Below are 16,624 nucleotides of genomic sequence, written 5' to 3' on the forward strand. Positions count from 1 at the left end.
TTGAAGACTACAGACGTCTGGGGAAAACAGTAGACAGGATATGAACATCAGCCCTTGCCATATTCAAAACTTCAGCACCATGAATAAATGTGCAGTATACAATTATATGCAACTAGAACGATTAACGAAGGGCACATGATCAACAGCTCTTAACATGTCAAATAAATGTAGCCAAAAATGACCATTTAAACATCGGTTGATCCTTAGATTCACTAATGGTAGAACTGGACAAAATCTTCAAAATGGATATTCCCATGGATCCACGGTCTATTTTATTGGATATTATACAAGAACAATTGTTTACTAATGACCATTGCTATATAATGCATGTCCTGATGATGGTTGCAAGACAAATTATAACTATTAATTGGATGAAGCCTAACCCTACAATCGACCAGTGGTTACAAAAAGTTAAGCAGATATACAAGATAGAACATATGACAGCCCAGTTACAATTAAAAAAAATAAAAAGAGATGGTTATCAGTGGATGAATATTTGGACACAGAGGATGTAGGCAGAGTTGTGTAGGTTCTCTATAACTAGAAGCTGTTATCTCCGATGGAAGGGGTTAAATGGACCCCACTCTCACGGCAAATGTTGAGATTTTTAAATTCGTATAAATGTCTGTCTATTTACTTATTTAATTATATTATTTGTGTTTCTTTAATGTAACTTTTTCTGTGTGTTGTTGTTTTTTCTTTAGTGTACTATTTGAAAAAATCATAACATTTTCTGCAATATGATATATGATTTAAATTGCCTGTCGAATAGCAATAAAAAAGGTTAAAAAAAAGAATCACTAATGGTTATTAAACATTATGGTATTAATTATTAAGCTAGGAAAAATGTACGGCACCTTATTTCCATGCCCTCTCTCTACATGCTTTACTTAAATGTAATTAAGTATTCAGGATAAGCCATAGAGTCGTGGAAGATGATAAACATGGCTGGGCTTTGCATGTTGTCCACGACACTGTCATAAAGCACAGTGGGGCTCTTGGCTGGTGGCACGATAATACCTCCCTTCCCCAGAGTGAAGTCTCCAGTCAAGACTCGACAGAGATACATAAACTTCTGGCCCTGAGGATCCGGCCTGGAATAAGTGTCGGAGGCGGAATAACTGGCATGTGCGGCAAAGTAGGTGCCATTGCCATATGCGGCAGCTGAAAATAGAGAGAAGAAGAAAGTTTAGCCATGGTATCTTCATGTATCTTCAAAGGCCATGAAGACAATTGTTTACACAAGAACAGTTACAGTATGTGTTCTGAATTTAGCCTTCCTTTCCAACTGAACGACTTCCAATGTAAGTATATAACGGATGTTCTTATCCAGAGCGAAATGAGAGTAAATGGCATGAACTATTTTACCCTGCACCTGTACTAAATTTGGGTTGGATGTTGAGGAAGAATTATACATTATACTATATATTTTTTATGGTTGTTTATATCTAACCTTTATATTTTACCATCACTTATATAATACGTTCTGATATGACATGATATTTGATAGGCCGTAGGAGCCAAGAAGTCTCGCTAGGCCTGATAGCTATTGTTTTTGTTAAAGACTGCCTGTTATGGTTCAGCTTGTCCTAGGAGCAGCTAGTATAGCTATGGTCTGAGCCCTGTGCTCGTTGGCAGAACTACCTTACCAACGACCTGTGTCAGACTGAGTGTCTAACGTACTTATCCCCATGATATCATGCACATTAAAGCATACCATCACCAACTAGAATATTGTCTTCTTTCCTATTGCCTCATCAATTACTTATTGGTCCAGAAATCCATGACAATGTGCACACTATTCTACTCATTTTACAAGGTATAACTCTCACCATTCTTCCCAGCAAAGGACCTGTTGAAGCCTCCATTGTTGATTTTGTCAATAGTGTCTGGGCTGGTGCCATGGAAGAGGCGTCTCTCGTTGTTATTATGGCCGTTTCTCTGATCCATGTCCTGCTTCTTGAGTTGGATGCTCTTCCACAAGATTGGGTTCTGTATCCTCTCAATCTGGGGGAGAATAAAAAGACTTGGTTGTTCCTCTTCTGTGTCTGGTAATATAATATTTTAATGACTGTTGTTGCCAAGCCACCAAGCGGGACGGTCTACAATTGATGTGGGTTACTCTGGGTTATATCTCTGCATTTGTTTGTTAGCTGCCTGTAGACTCAGATATGACCACTAAGCCATCGTAGTGTTTAGTTTACTGCATGACAAGTGTCCTAACTTCAAGTTATTGCCATTGTAATGTATGGATGAAGCGTCCTTACTTGAAGTGTTTGTCATTGTAATGTATGGACATTACAGTTCATAATTTATATATAGACATAGTACAGAGATTGTTATTTGGTTTACTGGCTCCTTTTCTATGCTTATCTCCCTTATTAGCTACAGATAATTATCCTGTGCCACAGCGCATATTTGCCCACGAGGTGCAGGGTGCTTTTTAAAATATGTATGAATTATATTTTCATTTGTGTATATGCATATAAGTAAAGCTTATACAAAGCTATAGTATGGGGAAAGGCAGGCAGCAATCACACTGAGAAGCATTGCTACAGACATTTTACTTTTATCTCTCTCTCGACTTTTATCGTTCTCAATGCTTGTGTGAATGTGTATGACACCTATCTTGATCATTTAGGTGAATCTGGGACATTTTCAGTAGCATTGGTACACTAGTATTACAGATACTATTCTGCAGTCTGCATAATGATTGGATTAAAACATGGCTCTTGACTTGAGTGAATAGATACAAATAGCATACAGTATTTTGCAAATGTTTTACTGAAAATGTCTTTAACCCTTATACATTTAAATAAAGTATAAGCACAACTCCAGCTTAAGGGAGTTGTTACATAGCAAGCTAGGGTTACAGTACATATAAACAAATGTACTACCTTAATAACCGTTTGGTTACATGAGGTACTGAACAGACCCAGGACTTCATTGTGCTCTTGGATTCCAGGCTGGACGGTGAAGGTTTGGCATGGGGTGTTGGCTGTCATGACATCCCAGTTTTGAGGGATCCAAGCTGTAGAGTTCAAAGCATTAAAACTCATTACAGAGGTCAATCAGGCCATTCAGTACTTGCAAGCAACTCAATAGTTTTAATCAACTGGGGTTACCAGATTGTGGGGTTTCCCACACCAGGAAATTAGACAGGGTATAACTTAAAATCCACACATTTTCCTGTTATTGTCTCATTTGTTTGAGCTTCCTGGCACACTATATTGTACATGAACGTGTGGCAAACCACACTGAGATGGTGCTCAAGTCGATTTAAACTCGAACAAACTCTAAGATCAAACTTAAAGTATAATTTGACCTACATAGATCTGGTTTGGATATAGTTCAACACTGGCTCCCTATGGCTCTCTGCATAACAGATCTAATTAAATACTGCATACCAAAAATACAAGTTACATTTTCACAACTTACCATTCAGTTTGTCAATGCGCTTGATTTCCAGACTTGTGCCTTGCGCATCTGTTGCAGGTCCATTTGGCAGTGTGATATAGTACATTTGACCCTGGACAGTGACTTCTACAAGAGACAGTTCATCATTCAGTGCCTGCTCAAGGTAGAAGTTGGCGGTGGAGTCGAAGCTCTGGAACTGAAGCCCCTGAAACTTGTACTGCCAGTCTGCCTTTTCAGCAGCCAATTCTATAGCTCTCCTAAATTCCTCCTTTTCTCTGGCCCTCTTCGTCATCTCCTGGATCTCACCAGTGGCTTTTACCACGTCCCTGCTGCGTCCCTTGATGGTGAGAGAGGCTTCGCCGTTCTTGCGTTCTATCTTTATCCCCACGGCCATTGTAGACTGCATATTGATGATGCGCTGATGGTCTGCTTCAGAGAAGCAGAGGACTACATTGTCCTCAATGGAGTGAACGGCCTGCTCCTGGGATATCATGTCACTGATACACTGTTTGGCTGAGTGAACTTTGGCCCGCGACTCTCCACAGATGTGGAAGCAAGCACGGTCCACTTCCATTTCTTCAATGACAAAGTCTTCTTCTTTTTGTGGGCTGCTAGCACTTCCTCCCACGAAGAATGCTAGAGGAATTAATTCAGAATGTCAGATAAACACATTATTTAACATGGTCAGAAAATGTATCTAAAATACATACAAATTGTTAGACACCGGAGAACAGAATTGTGACCTTTTATGTAAAACCTTAGCAGATTAACAAAAAATACTTAATGCATATTTAGCTCCAGCAGTATCAAAAGTATGGCCTGCAAGTTAGAAACCCCATGGAATTCTAACCAAATTACAATTAACATAGCGTCAGGAACCAGGTCAAGAGGTTTGAAAATTCAAACAGATCCTTGTTTAAGCAATGAGCATCTCTAATGACAGGCTTGAGAAAAGCTGTCAACTACCTTTTATTATGGAGGGAAGGTCCTTCCAGCTCCAGGATGAAGAACCTTTGTCCTTCTCCTGTGTGCCTTTGTTCTTCTGGTCTGCGCCTTTGTCCTTCTGGTCTGTGCCTTCTTTCTTCTGCATACTGCTGTGGAATTCTTTCAGCATTTGTGACTGAAAGATAACTATCCTGATAGTCTTCAGAGAGTTCTGACTGCTCTGACTCAACACATCCACCACTGCGTCCAACATAGCATCTGCCACCTCAGTTGCCTGTATGTTGCCTTGGCCTAAAACCGCACAACACATATTGGGCGTTGTTACAAGGAAAACAGCAAAATTCCTACACAGAAAATATCAAAGCATCTCCCTTGTGGGTTCAACCAAAACAAAAAACTTTAGTTCAATGAGATTTCTGATGGGCCTGATACGTAAATGTAAACCGTTAGCGTTGCTTATAAGCAGAATGCATGTTAAAACAATGTTAATTTATTATGTGATCAGTTAAATCAGCTAAATTGATAGGTCAGCTTCCTCCCCAATGCTCCTGCCCCCACCCTCTCCAAGGCTAACAGAGTCAGACGGTGTTGTTATTGGTCAATGTTGTGAATACACATGTCAAAATTCACAACAATTGAACGCTATGTGATCATTCATAGTTCTCCGAAAGCAAAGGAATGCATTAGATTTACTCTACATTACCAGAAGTCCATACATCTTTAGCATGACTGTGCCTCGCCGGGACCAAATCCCTACCCTTGGCAGTGATAATGCCATGCTTTACACACTTGAGTTACACCAGACCATGGACACTTTCCCCCCATGTATTCCATATTCTACAGTTATGTCTCACCTGTACCAAGAGCAGGAAAGGAAATGGAGGTGTAGGAGTTTTTCATACACATCTGAAGAGCATCTTTCACAGCCTTGTTGATCTTCACAGGGGCCGACTGTACGACCAGGTGGAGGATCATCTTGCATTTTAAATTACCTGGCTGGGTCATTATCATGCCTTGCTTTCTTTGAGAACCTGAATGTAGGGACAATGTTTTTGTTTGTTTGTTTTCTTTTACTTAAGAATGAAAACATCCTAATGGTTACTTTATGTGCAATGTTGCAAAAAAGTTTAAAAAGTGTGTGTGTGTGTGTGTGTGTGTGTGTGTGTGTGTGCGTGCGCGTGCATATGCGTGCGTGTGTTTATAGGTGGCCGGGTGGAACAGGTCAATCTTGATTCAAACATTTGGTGCCATAAAATATATCCAATAAGGCACATTATAACACTCAAAATTGCACAAGAATACAACAATAAATGTGAATTGTTGTGACTGTAACCTTGATCAATGCTTGAACTTTCACAATGATCATTGCAATAAATACCATGTCTCTTTCATACGGTATAATTGTGATGACACAGGCATATTACAGTAGTTGTACCTAACCTTTACACATCTTATTAATGACTGCTTGTAATGTTGATCTGGCAATTTAAACCTTTTCAACTGCTATACTTAATGATTGTGGCAAATAAGCCACAAATAAGATTGTCAGCTAAATGACTTAAACACTTAAACCATATATACTTAGACTGTTGTCCCCAAGTGCACTATACTAGGTGAACTAGTATTTCGCTCTACACCAAATCATTTTGCAGATAATAGCCAATCTATGAGCTCACAATGCAATGCTGCACGATCCGTTGAGAGCCTGTAGATCTGCTATTTTCGCCAAATGTTCGCCCCCAGAATAAGGACGCTAGGGACAACGTGGTTAAAATATAAATATAAAAAGGTTCTTACCAAGCTTTTTGCATTCGTCTTCAACATTCTGACCAGCGGCCTCCAGAATGGCCTTGGACACTCCTGGAGTAGCAAAAGACAGAATACAACAAAGAAAGGAATAACATGAATGAATAACTATTATTTTCCTATGGTATGTTGCAGGACTGTGCACTTTCTTATTTCCTGCAATACCTTACTTACTTACTACACAGTCCTATAGTTAAAAATACATTAAAAAAATACAACTAAATACATAGAGTTACCCAGTAAATGTAGGTGTTAGGGAATCACTCAAGAGTAAATAGCTGTTGAGAGTCCATTCATGACCAAGCTTTTGAGAAAGCCTTCCGTGCAACTTGAAGAGGTTTTCAAAGCTAGCTCACCACATTTAGCTGATCGTCTCGATAATGTCTGTTGAGAGATTTGAGATTGGCCCTATTCTGGGCGCCGTCTTACCCATTATCGCTAAACTTCTTTGCCATTTTTTACTATTTTTAAAAACATTTTCAAGTAGTTCAAATAGCCAATCTACATTGACACATTGTGAGCTTGTAGATTTGCTATTTCAACTATTTGAAAATGTTTTTCAAAATAGTAAAAAATGGCAAAGAAACCAATCCTGCAAACTTTGGAAGCCAACCTTAGCCAATGAGGATGCAATATGGGAAATCGGACAGATCCGGGTTGATCACATGACAATAGAGACACTGTGTACCGATTTGCATGACGTTTGGTTAAAAGCTGTAGGTGTAATGGGAAAAAATGGGTTTTGCACAAATCGGCCTCCTGGTGGCGCTATGACAGGCCCATGTGAAAAATGTGGGGCAGAGGTTCTGAATTGGCATCCAGGGAGTTGGTGTGCACAGTTTCGCAGCAACCGGGCTAACGGTAGTCTAGCGTAGCCAGACCCCACAGAAAATGAAAAACAGCGACCTCTGCTTTTCTGATATTCTGTGGAGTCTGGCAGGAGTATAATGTTAGACTAGAGCGCAGGGAAACACAGGTTTCATGTCTGCCTATAGCGCATCACTTCCGGTTGGTGCGACCATGTTTTCATTCCCACTAACAATATTTCTACACGGAACACTAACACCACTTCTCCCAGAGAACATGGATGGTTTTGGTTATAAGCCCACTTGTTTCTATGATGAAAGAGTAATTTAAATGTGAATATCTTTCCGTGGTTTTGTCCGCTCCGAGGACGCTATTGTTAAATTAGTTTCGGCTAGTTTCGAGGGGGGGAGGGTGGATCATGGTGGATGGACACGTGAATCCCGCCCACTACATTTGATTGGGTAAAGCGCGGCCCACTTCCTGATCTGAAGGCACGCCCACTTGTAGCCAATGCGCACTGGTTAGGACGAACCGCTCCGACAGATTCCACCGCAGGTCGGAATCTGTTCTTGAGAGATTAGGCTAACGGTGCCGGAGATTAGCTGGTAAGGTAAAGTGGTCTCAGATCCACTGTTGAAGACCCATGTTTTACGAGAATACAATTATATTCCAGAGATACTTTTCATCGTGCCCTCTCTCTAAGCTAATTTGTGATTTACCTGACTTCAGAGAGAAACTTTCATTAGAAGAGTTGACGATAACATCAGTCGTCTCCTTAGTTATGTCTCCTGTGACAACCTGTATGTCCACACTTCCCATTTTTGTCTCATGCATTTGTGAGCTTGAGATGATTTTGGAAAAGGGACCTTGCACCAGGAAACAAACACAAAAATAGATAAACAGCAGAGCAAACACTCACCAAACAGCTACAATTTTGATTCAAGAGGCACACAAACTATTTGATTTATTCTAAAGTGCTACGTATTTATGCATTTTGGGAATAATGTTTGGTAAGTCAAATTTTCAATAGCACAGATAGTTACTTTTGAAACAATGTTGCTGGTCTATGCGCATTTCCTTTCTTAAAATACATAATATCAATAGTATCCATTAGTGAACTTTCAATTCTTGCCTACAATCATTCAAACCATATCTTGCAGCCTACCTGTACTATGTGTAGTTGGCTGTGAACTACCTGAATGGGTGAGTCTCTTCAATTCATCATAGAACGCCTGGGGAGAGCAAGCAGAGATATACCAGTCATTATGTATATATGTGTATGTACCAGTGTATGTATATATATATACATACATTATTAGCACCACATAGGTTTCAACCCAGCAGGGTTTTTCATGCAGTCAAGTTTTGTTTTGGTAATTAAAAGCATCGGACATTGACTAATCTACCAATCAAACCCTCTTAACTACACCATTCTTGACTTCTCATAAAAAAAACTATTCATGCAATTGTTTTGTTTACCTGGATTGTGGATGCATCACTCGGATGAAGGATGATCACTATTGTCTTCAGGTGTTTCGGCTGTTTGCTACTGCTAAACTTCATGACTTCATTCAGCAGTAGAGAAGCAACAATATCTTTAGGGAAACCTAGGTTCCCCGTGCCAATGGCTGGGAAGGTTATTGAGGTCAGACCGCTGCTCTCAGTCTGGTTCAAGCAATCGTTCAAAATCCCTTTCAGCATCTGTAAGAAATAACATGTAGAAGCATTTCGTTTCATTTCTATGAACAAAGCTGAACATTGTCAGATAAAATTAAGTAAAATAAAGAAGGCAAGCTGCATACTTTACCTTCTCAGCAGCATTGTCCCACTGACAATGGGCAACAGCATGGAAGACTTTGTTGCACTTCAGGTTGCAGCCATCAGTAACAATGACATCACCCAACTTTCCACTGGATTTCTGTGCATGTACCAGTGTCTGAAGATTGTGTCCAGCTGCACCAAGAATGGCTTTTGAGACTGCTCCTTGATCCAGATTTAGTTCTTTACCAATAGTGTTCACGACCACGTCAGTCTAACATGTAAGGAAAGTATTTTCAGTTTCATGGACAACGTAGTGTTAAGAATTATATTATGAGTTCACCACTAAAAACTCAGGTGACAGTGTCAAAAGCTATTCAAAGACTAATCTACACCAATCCAAACTAGAAGGGAAATAATAAAGAAAATTGATTACCGTAGCATCCTGGATATTCCCTTTAGTCAACATGATGGTCAGCCCCTCATTAGTCACAACTTGATCTGAGTTACTCGTGCTCTGAACGCGTAGAACACCTGGAGTGTTGGTGGGTGTGCTAGGAAGCTTCTGTTGAGAATGACTAAGAGCACCTAGAGTCTTGGTGGGTGTGGTAGGATGCTTCTGTTGAGAATGACTAACACTGTGGTTTCCAAACTCCTTCCTGACAGCTGTCTCCATAGCCTGGACAGTGTTGTCATCTTTGTTTACCAAATGAATTTTCTTCAGGGTGTTGTCACCGTACGTGTCTTGACAATATTCTTTCACTGCTTTGACAATTGTGTCTGCGCACAAGTTCAGGGGAAATCCTGAGTTTACGCTGATAGCAGGCAATGCCACAGAGATACACCCACGCTCTTCAGCAAGTTCCAGACTCTTTTTAATGGCTCTTCTCAACTGTCCCACAGCCCTATCACGGTAAGCTTGGTCGAACCGAGGCCCCACTGCGTGGATGATATTTTTGCACATCAGCCTTCCTCCTGCACCAGTCATGACACAATCTCCAGGTTTGAGCTGTCCCTTCTGGGTAATTATCCTGTCACATTCATCCTGCAACTGAGGGCCAGCAGCATCCAACAGCGCTCCTGAAAGACCTCCTATATGTTTCAAATCCTGATTAGATGAATTTATGACTGCACTTACTGGGTAACTGCACATATCAGCCTTGCAAACAGCAATTTCTACTCCATCAGTGGTCTCAACCTGGTATGTGGGGTTTGGCACTTGTCCAGGGCTGAGGTCCTGTCCACTATCTGCCCCATCTACCATCTGGACCAAGCAACCTGTTTCATTCTTGACTGATGCAACATACATAGTTTCTTTCTCCTGGAAGAACTTCTTCATTCCTGGCTCAGAGACTGTCAAAGTATCAAAGCATAGTGAAGAGACCAAGTCTTCAATGATGGGCTTGCAATGGGACACATTACATCTGGAACCTCTTAGGGAGATGGCTTCGTTCCTGAAAGAAACAACTACCTTGACTTTCGCTTGCTCTGACCAAGCCTTTTTGCCATGTTCTTTAATATATCTGGCGATGATGTCAGGCTTCACCGTAACAGTTTCTTCAACTTCAGCATTCTGGTGTAAGAAATCTTGAAGTTCACTGTGAACTGGTAATACACTGTCCTTGTAGCCTGACACTGCTACTACCTGAGGTGAGTGAGAGCGAGCTGTCTGAATCTGAATTTTCCTGGATGAGCTGTTGGTGCTACTCTCCAAACGAGTGACCAGTTCCCGCCACTGAGGCATCTCAAGAACATTAATGTCTTCAACCGGGATGCACTGGGATACCAGGACCATTTTCAGTTGATGCTCAGCTTCACTCAGATTACTGTCTGAAACAGCAAAGAGATTCACTGTCTTTGCACTTAGCTCAAGCGCTGCATTGATTCTGTTTGGTGTGAAAAGTGAGCTTGTAAGGTTTTCTAGATCTTCATCCTTCAAAAACTCAAGCACAAACTGATCTAACTCTAACGCCATTCGTTTTAATGTTAGGTTTTCTTGCAGTATCATTGTGCTTGCACCTAAAACCTCATTGTTTAAACCATGAAATGACAACTCCTGGCTCTCCCCGTTGTAGGTTATTTTCAGCTCTGGGTATTTATCTAACAGCTTATCCCGAAGGCCATCTTGAGAGAAGATATGGAAAATAGATGGTGTCAATTTGATCTTCATAGTTGTGCTGGACTTTGCTCTCTGAATCGTTTTGGCAGTACTGTCCAGTATCTCATTAAGAGTCTGTTCCAGTCTGTTTACATCATCCAAAAGGCCAACCACTGCTAAGACGCCACTGTCTTTATCAGGGACTACTACTACAGCCTCATTCAACACTGCCTCTCCAATCTTCCCTTCAGACTCTTCCCATGCCATTGGCTGAGGCTGAAGCTTCAGAGATTTGAACCTGGACAAAGCTTGTTCAAAGGCCATCTTTGCTGCATGTTTCCACTCTGTGATGTCTTTGGCTTTGACATCCTTTTGCTGCAGTAGTGACGGTAGGGGCCTTAAACATACAGATCCTTGTTCTTGGAGGTCTGCTTTGCAAAAGTGCTTCGCCAGATCACTGTGGAAGGTCTTTGCAGCCTTGTGGTTGTTAAGGTATCTCCATATGGATTGATCAATGCTCTCACTGAAGGCAGCAGGGAGTTTCAGTGTGGGTCTATCTTTGCCATAAAGTGCCGTGCCCAAAGAGTCATAAAATGGAAAGACTTTGACCGGTTGCTGTTTGATGAGGAGCTTCATCTCAATTACTTTGGAAACAGCTACAATAAAAAAAAGATGAAAAATGTTACCATTAGTACTATGTGCATTACATTATGATCATTAACAAAAAATCATATAGAACCATCTACACTGGATTTGCATTGCATTATGTAAAAGAAAGGTGCATAAATGCTCCACAGAGGATGGTCCCTACTGATTCTGGTGCAACCCTTAGGTATGAATTTATAATTGCACAAGCAATATCTCTAAATGCAATGGGCAGATTGCTATAAAACGTAATTCTCTCAGCAAGAACCCTCCTGATTTCGATAACACCCTAGCCCTAGCATCACCCTTACTTTAGGCCAATTTCCATGGATGTAAAGGCATGGACTCTAGGAGGAGTCAGGTCTCGTTTGTTCTCTCTCTCTCTCTCTCTCTCTCTCTCTCTCTCTCTCTCTCTCTCTCTCTCTCTCTCTCTCTCTCTCTAGAGTTAAAATCTATACATTACATAGCTGTGTAATATTGGTATAAATACCTTTGGGGTTTTTAAAGGTGATGATGGCAAACTGTTCCTCTTCATTAAGTGTGACATTTTCCACTTCCACGCCTTCTTTCTCAAAATAAAGGATGAGGAGGTCAGAACTAACATCTGGTATGTCTTCAGTTATGACTTTGGCTGTGACTTCAAGAGGGCAGACGGACAACGCTTTCCTCTTGAAAATCTTGTTTCTGGGGCAGTTTGTAATGAAATCTGTGTTTTCTGTCAGTTAGGAATAGAAAATGAGAAGGTAAGTAAAATACAATAACATACAGAAAAAGAGTTCTGATAATCCATTTGGACATCAGTTATTATAATATCATTTATTAACCAGACCACAAGGTCCATACAAAACATTAAAGTTCAAAACACTCATCAGATTATACTTTAGGAACATTCATGTAACAACAGTTACTTAAGAAAGTGTATCTCAGAAAGATTTTTTTTTTAACGTAAACAATGACACAATGACAATCAATTACTGTAATGTCAATTACTTAAAGTCCCAATGCTATTTCTTACTTCCTATAATTGTTGGCTATTATTTACTCACAGGAAGACATTTCTTCCTGTTTGAAGTTTAGCATACAAGTATGATAGGCTCTACTATACATATTTGTATCATTATAATGATTATTGGTATTCTAAGGATCCCCTCCAAAATGAGATAATACATCTCAAGGGGTTATCCTTTCAATAAAGTATATTATTATTATTATTATTATTATTATTATTATTATTATTATTATTACCCTTATGGTGGCCACAACCACCACCATCACCTTATTTTCCAAAAGGAAAATAAAGTAATTTGAAGTTAAAGTTTGAAGTGAACATGTACGCACTGCCCCACTTGTGAAACCCCTGCTTGGCCAGCCTTCACAAGTGGGGCAGTAGCCCAAGCCCACTGTGTACTTGTGGAGAGGAGCAAACTATGGAACACATCATAGAAGTTTGTCCACTCCAAAGACTGAAAGGAGGATTAGTCACCTCCATACAGCACACCAGGAGGCAACTGATTGGCTTAAGGACTTTGCATTCGCTAAATAAATAAAAACCTGTACGCAGTACACACAGTTGAAAGCATATGTTCAGGGATACGTAAATGCGTAAATTCTTTCCTAAGATATATGTCACAAGGAAAACTTGTGTTGAGAGATTATTCCGTTTTGGTTAGAACTGATTAAAAGTAACATACTTAACCCTAACCCCTGGACTGACATGGCACCCACTTTGAGAAATCTTGGTCTACAACAATATCGTATATGCTCTAGATGATTAATAGACTTAAAAGATGGCAAATTACGAGTCTGTGTCTTTAAAGGTCCCGTTTCTTAACATTAAGAAATTATTGATAAAATAATCAGAACTACTAAAATAATACAACTACCTTTTCCACTCTGGAAAGTCACCACAGCAGATGATTTGTCGGGCAGGATCTCCAAACTGAAGTTTGGGGATGTAGCAGAGGACTCTGAATGCTTTAAGATGTTCTCTACCAGCATCTCTAAGTAATCCTGGCCCTCGTCCTGGGGAATATTGCCTATGACAGCAGAAGTGGAGCACAGCTCTTCTTCATCGTCTCTCTGGTCATCTCTGCTGTCTGCCTGCGACTGATGTTCAGCAAAAGGAATGGGCCGGTCTTCGTGTATTTGTTTCTTCTGTACGGCAGCATCAGCTGTTATTGAAACATTTATCACAGTATTAGATGATCTTCAAGAAATACATTATCAGAAAGAAAAGGAAAACTATACTGAAATAACCCGTCCAGTTAGGTTGCCCTGAATAATGAAAGGTGCACACACTGTGTGCCACACAGTGATTTAAAGAGAAAGGGGGTTCTGAGACTCCAATCAGGGTGTTATTAAGTATTCATGGGGACACTGCAACATCTTGGCAACATTTTAGTAAATACATTTAGGGAATATATTTGTTTCTGGGACCCCCATAAGCTCTGTTCAGAGGGGTTTGGGGAACCCCACATATGTTCAGCCACATGATGGTGGCAGAACAGAAAGACAATAGTCCTCATGAGTTTATTGCTGATATTATATAAGTAAAAATAAAGTGGCCTAGTAGAAAGGTATATTATACTACAATTGCACTTTGACTTTTATTATTTTATGCCTTTATTTTTAATTTCTCAATTGTATTCCTTCTACTCTTTCTATGACTTTGAATTGGTGTATTAAATGTGCTATACAAATAAACGTATCCTGCCTTGCCTATATCTAAAATGATATAATGTGCAGTGGTCAGATGTGATGAATGAATTACTGTAGAATGTACATAATGTACGTTTTAACCAAACAGACTATTAGACATCTGACTTTTTATTTTTGTATAAATACTTACAAGTCTTCTTAGTGTCATCAGTAGGTGCTTTCTAGAAGAAAAAGAGAAAACCTTGGTCATTCAAGTAGCTTTTTTGTTTGTTTGTTTGTTTACCAATTTTGCATGGCATTTTTTAAAACTGCCCTCACGGTAACAGGATAGGTGGGCAATAGGGACATCTGGGCTCCTCAATGTAAAATTTGCTATTTTGTCCAAAATGTTAAGAAAAATCACACCCAGTGTGAAGAGAGTGGTGCCTTTGAATCATTGTAACTGGTTGCATCCTTGTGTTGCAATCAGCTGCAGCTGTTGAGGCCGTGCTCAAACGGACGGACAGACGGACCCACACACACGGTCAAGTGTAGGAGTGGCTGGCACCACTCAAAAATATATATTTGGAAAATGTAAAGTAGGCCTAAAGTATACATAGAATATGCTTAAACATTCGACAATCAAGGTCTATTTCTACAATTGCTACAAATTGTTACAAAACCTGTCATTTTGGGGCATAAACAAGAAGTTGAAGGATAAAATTAAGTCTGATAATAATGTACCTTCATGTTCATATCATGTATACTTATATTAAATATTTTTTTAATCAGCATTTTGGACGAAATAGCCAATTTTACATCGTGGTGCCCAGATGTCCCTAGTGCCCACATAGAATTAAAAAAATAAGAGTGCCCACCTATCCTGTATGTCCCCTCTCACCACCAAGTGGCACAAACCAAGAAGCCGGTCAATCACCAGCCATGCACTGGCGGAAGGCAGCAGTTGCACCGACACTAGTAACCTACCGAATTACGTGACTTCAGAGGTCGTTGTTCTGCACTCTCGGCATGTTCCAGTCTGTACTGCACCGCCACCATTATCCAAAGGTGATCTGAACATAATTATCAGTAGCCTACAACAGTCGCCTTCTACGACCGCCAACCAAAACATTCTAGATTCCTGTCCATCCTAAACTAAAGTAGAAATACCCTACTTGAGTCACACAATTCGATATGTCACGAATGCCAGTGTAACACACTTAAACGTTCACCACATGAGTTCACCGTCACCTTTGCATCAGGTTATCCCCGTCTATCAATCATCAGTCTTGCAAGTTTGCACCATTTTGTTGTTGTTTACTCAATAATAACCAGTAGCCACTAACCTGTTTTGGTGAACTCTCATCACCATCAGGTATACGGACAGTTATCTTCAGCACACCATGATCCAAACGGATTTCATGTGCATCTTTCCCTACAACTTTGTGTCTGTCTGTAAAGAAAAAGACACTGTATTGTCAATAACAATAGATCTACTATGTCAACACATTACGTGTAAGTTAAATAACATTTCCATAAATATATGAATAGTCATAATCAGTGGTGGAAAGTAACTAAGTACATTTACTAAAGTAGGCTACTGGAGTATAAGTTTCAGTACTTTACTTCTACTCCACTCCACTACATCTCAGAGGCAAATATTGTACTTTTACTCCACTACAATTATTTGAAAACTTTAGTTAATAGTTACTTTGCAAATATAAATGATGATATTATACAACATACATTAATCACTTCAGCCATATTTTATGCATCTATTTTCAAACATTTTGGTACTTTAAACTTGTATTTTGAGGCCAATACTTTTGTGCTTTTACTCGAGTAACATTTTGAACACTACTTGTAACAGAGTCGTTTCATATTGTGGTATTCTACGTTTACTTATGTAAAACATGTGAGTACTTCTTCCACCACTGGTCATAATTAGAAAACATACCCTCCTCTGTTCGGAACCGAAGCACTGCGGTTTGATGAAGCTCGTCACATTCAACCAGACAGTCTCCACCGTTGGATTTCCTCTTACTTTGAAAGTATTTCACTAGTTTGTTTGTCAGTCTGGGGATTTTATTGTCATCGAACTCGGCGAGCAACACATACGTGTATGCGTCGTCGGCCATGGCTGTTGTTCAAAGACACGAAAGACACTGTCTCTGACTTTAGGACCGAAAAGAGCCGATCTACAAGTGTACAATTATCTAGCCAGTCACGTAATGCAACTAATTAGATCTCCCCTTGTAAAGGGTATTGAAGCAACCGAGTTAGCGGACACAACTCAGACCTGTGTCTTTTATGATTTTATTAAACTAAACTAACATTACAATACAAACGTACTCTAACACTTCTACAGTAGGCCAATAGGTTATAAACCTAGGAAAGGAAACATAAACAACAACACAACAACAAATTACTGACATGAAATATACACACAAAACTGTAAAACATATCAGAAATAGATACATTTTTCGTTGTGTAAAGACTCTCAATTCTTAC

At 39.8% G+C, this 16,624-nt stretch overlaps 1 protein-coding gene across 1 annotated transcript; it reads right to left on the reverse strand.

The window, feature by feature from the left end:
- Positions 1-886: 886 nt before the first annotated feature.
- On the reverse strand, positions 887-16,251 carry LOC311065134 (protein mono-ADP-ribosyltransferase PARP14-like; the record flags this gene model as incomplete). Its single annotated transcript, XM_084085351.1, has 17 exons — positions 887-1,164; positions 1,833-2,007; positions 2,898-3,031; positions 3,439-4,053; positions 4,384-4,653; positions 5,217-5,393; positions 6,160-6,222; positions 7,695-7,841; positions 8,141-8,207; positions 8,455-8,676; positions 8,783-9,007; positions 9,170-11,487; positions 11,967-12,191; positions 13,360-13,647; positions 14,325-14,355; positions 15,460-15,566; positions 16,071-16,251. The coding sequence occupies 17 exons, from the start codon at positions 16,249-16,251 to the stop codon at positions 887-889; spliced, it is 5,523 nt and encodes a 1,840-aa protein (XP_083941477.1).
- Positions 16,252-16,624: the final 373 nt, after the last annotated feature.

Source organism: Gymnoscopelus microlampas (genome assembly GCF_963454915.1).
Source record: "Gymnoscopelus microlampas genome assembly, chromosome: 17".
Taxonomy (NCBI): Eukaryota; Metazoa; Chordata; class Actinopteri; order Myctophiformes; family Myctophidae; genus Gymnoscopelus; species Gymnoscopelus microlampas.